The sequence below is a fragment of the Gossypium hirsutum genome, chromosome D10, assembly GCF_007990345.1.
Source record: "Gossypium hirsutum isolate 1008001.06 chromosome D10, Gossypium_hirsutum_v2.1, whole genome shotgun sequence".
NCBI classification, from domain to species: domain Eukaryota; kingdom Viridiplantae; phylum Streptophyta; class Magnoliopsida; order Malvales; family Malvaceae; genus Gossypium; species Gossypium hirsutum.
This window is the reverse complement of record NC_053446.1, coordinates 67,159,708-67,163,300: the sequence shown is the minus strand read 5'-3', so window position 1 is coordinate 67,163,300 and position 3,593 is coordinate 67,159,708. Positions and strand designations below refer to the sequence as shown.

At 33.8% G+C, this 3,593-nt stretch overlaps 1 protein-coding gene across 1 annotated transcript; it reads left to right on the top strand.

Moving 5' to 3' along the window:
- Nucleotides 1-8: 8 nt before the first annotated feature.
- On the top strand, nucleotides 9-1,548 carry LOC121222634 (disease resistance protein UNI-like). The gene is made up of 3 exons (XM_041103782.1): nucleotides 9-381; nucleotides 548-1,309; nucleotides 1,437-1,548. Exons 2-3 carry the CDS (start codon nucleotides 593-595, stop codon nucleotides 1,491-1,493), a joined length of 774 nt encoding a protein of 257 aa, XP_040959716.1. The 5' UTR covers nucleotides 9-381; nucleotides 548-592; the 3' UTR covers nucleotides 1,494-1,548.
- Nucleotides 1,549-3,593: the final 2,045 nt, after the last annotated feature.

Genomic DNA, 3,593 nt, shown 5'->3' with positions numbered 1-3,593 from the left:
TTCAGTTATTAACCTAATGAAATGATTTATTAGGTTGTTTTCCCTAGTTTGGAGAACTTGTGGATTCAGAATTGTGATTCGTTAGAAGAAATTATTGAGCTGGAAGGACTCATTCCTGATGAGTCACAGTCAATATCAGCTGCTCAATCTATTGTGGCTGAAACAGTGACGACCAGTTTTGTATTTCCCAGACTAATAAAACTTGGATTGGATAAGGTGCCAAGATTGAAAAGTTTCTACTCTAGGATGCATACCACCCAGTGGCCTTCATTGAAACAAATGAGCATTATTGAATGCCCCAAAGTATAGATAGTTACTCGACAATGTCCTGTGAGTCAGGTTGGAATCTCAAACCAACAACCCTTGTTTTGCGTCAACGAGGTAAGCTCACTAGCAGTTTCATATTCCATGTTCATTACTGGAGATTACTTATAAAATGCCTTTTAAATTTATGAGAAAGAAAATGGAAATTATATTCATTTTGTAGTCTAGTTCTTACGAATTGAAAAATCTTTGATCGATGTTTAATATATTCGTTGCCATCCAGGACGCTTTCCCTGTATTAGAAGAACTAACACTGAAGACGAATGATATGGTGAGGGGGATATGTGATGGACAACTCTCATTGCAGTGTTTCCAAAACCTTAAGCATCTTAACCTCCAATTCTTTCCCGAGACATCCACTACTCTTCCGTATTCCTTCATTCGGTCTCTACCAATCCTTCATAAGCTTGTTATAGACAATGCTTCCATTTGTCAAATAGTACAATCTGAAGGACTCAGCGACCAGGAAAGGCATACATCAGCATTCTATCAGCTAAAGGAATTAAGTTTGTCTCAACTTCCAGAGTTGACGTTAAAGACTTTTGAACCATCTTTGCTGTCTTTCAAAAATCTAACAACACTGGAAGTTTCAAGATGCCATGGGTTCATCAATTTAATCGCGTTCTCAACAGCTAAGTGCCTGAGGCTACTGGAAAGATTGATCATAGATGATTGTGAGATGATTGAGGAAATCATAGCGTGTGAGGCTGAAGAAATACAAGGCGGTATTGTATTTCCCAAACTGAAGTATTTGCAACTAAGTTGTCTGCCATGTCTAGCAAGCTTTTCCTTGGCCCATCACTCGTTGGAATTCCCAGTCTTGCTAATGGTGATGGTGACAAAGTGCCCCAAGATGAGGAATTTCTGCCAAGGAGATTTAAGCACACCAAGGCTGGAACAAATGCACTTAACAAGAGATGAGGAAGGTGAACTGCAGTGGGAAGGCGACCTTAACACTATCATAAAACATATGTTCGTTGAAATGGTACAAATCATTTAAAGGATTTAAATTCATGTGTTTTTACATACATACATACATGCATACATACATACATACACACATACATACTTAATTAATTGAACAATTCTTGGTTTGTTATGATCATGCACAGAATGTGCAAAATTCTGAGGTGACGGAGGTTACTGATCAGTTGCCCAAGCTGGAATAAGGAAATAAGTTTGGGTGCTTATGTGAAAAGCTCAATTTCGTTTGAATTGAAAACAAATGGTAATTGACTCTTCTATTTTCATCATGGCTTAACTAAAGCTTTATAAAGTGACCATAGAGACGCCCTTTTCGTTGTAGGTTGAGTTGCTCTACTGAAGTACGAGGCTGCAACTTTTGGTAAAATGTGAAAGGTTAATTCAGTTTTTGTAAAACTACTATTTCAACTGTTCCATTTCACATTATAACCTCACAATTGTATTTCAAGTGCATCATGCATGGCATTGGGCTACAAACATGTAAAGTTACTAGTAAGGTTGACCCATGTTTTAAGGATTTGCCAACTTTTGATGGTTACCATATCAATGTCAGCTTAAAACTATCAAGTATCTTTATTATTCCTTAATGAGGGATAAAAGTAGGCAGCTATCTATTAATGATACGGCTGATTCTGAAAAGACGGCTGAAATTGAATCAATGGGTTGTTGGTATTTGCCTGATGGAAGACCAGGGCCTAGTGTTACGTGGATTCTAATCAAGTTTTAAATTTTCAGTTGTAGGCATTACTGATTGTTGCCATTTGGTTGTTGATCCTCTGATTTTATGGTTGACTGTCTTGCTTATACGTTGCAAGGTTGGCGGGTCTCAACTATGAATTCCCAAGTCGGTTTTCATCCATAATTAACAAAGTGTTCCAATCCATGGAGTTTATGGTTTATTAGTGTAACTTTCCATTTGGTTATGGATTGGTTCTTAAGGTGTTTTGATGCTTTGCTCCAAGCAACACCCTTTAATTGATGAGAATCTGATACACTAATCAATTTGTTGCGATAAGAGTTGATGGCCTTGTGGGAGCCTCTCCCCAAATCGCTAGCAAAAGAAACAAAAGGATTAATGCACTTCGATAATGGCAGATTTATGTTTGTTACAAAAGCTCAAGAGCCCAAGACCCTCCAACCTCCTCGGAACAGTTTGAAATTGTTCCAAAATATGCTCTAGCAAATGTTCCAAGCCATCTCCTGCGACAGCTTTTCCTTAAAGGTAGTTTTCTCATTCGTGGCTGAGTCTAGTCTTAAATTTTATTTATATCTTTTATATCCAATTTATAATTCTTATTTGGGATTTGCATTTCATGATTTGTTGTCTATGTTGCTCATTGTTGAAAAACAAAAAAATAATTGATTTCAACTAAGAAAATATATTAAAACGACAATTAATCACAATTTTGATATCAGAGTTTTTTCTAAAAATATCAGAGTTATTCAATTACTTTCATTTTTTAAAGTGATAAATTAAGGACAATTAATCACAACGTTAATGTTTTTCATCAATTATACATAATTTTCTTGGTATAATAATAAATTAAGCCCTCAAAGTTTACACATTCTATCAATTTGTTATTGATTTAACAAATTTAACTCACAACATTTACACATTTCGTCAATTTGATCATGATTTAACATATTTAACCCATAATAATTACACATTCTATCAATATTTACGCGAAATATATAATCATCAAGGATTAAATTTGTTTTTATACTAATCAAAATTATGTATAATTAACAGAAACTATTAGCACTTGATTAATTGTTCGTAGTTACTTTCAAAATTAATAAGGATTAAGTTGCTCTATTTCTTTTAGAGTGACCAATTTGTTCAATATCAAAAAGATATTTTTTATTTTTTTTTAATTTCATAGGTAAGAAAATCTCAAAAAAGAAAATCTTTGAAATAAAAAAAAAGTATGTTTTATATAATTATTTAAAGTTACTCTCACATTATTTTTTACCCATTCAAAGCTAGCAAGTCTTTTATGTACAAATGGTGTAGCTCTGCAATTTGGATTAACATGTTGGTCACCTCCATAGGAAGTGAAAGAAAATTGACAATGTCACACAATTATTATTTTCCCCTCCGTACCCCTATGCCACCAAAGAAAGTTGAATTATCAAGGCACAAAAGTACTAAGGAGTAGGAGCTAGAAAAAGAGGGGCATGAAAATAAAGAGAGTTACATATATTATTTGCATAATACAAAATTAGTCTTTAATATTTACATATTCTATTAATTTTATTTTTATTTTTATTTTTATTTAGTTAAA

Coding starts and splice junctions, on each gene's coding strand:
- LOC121222634 (XM_041103782.1), top strand. CDS start 593: ATGGTGAGGGGGATATGTGATGGACAACTCTCATTGCAGTGTTTCCAA. Junction 1,310..1,436: donor AACATATGTTCGTTGAAATG/GTACAAATCATT, acceptor GATCATGCACAG/AATGTGCAAAATTCTGAGGT.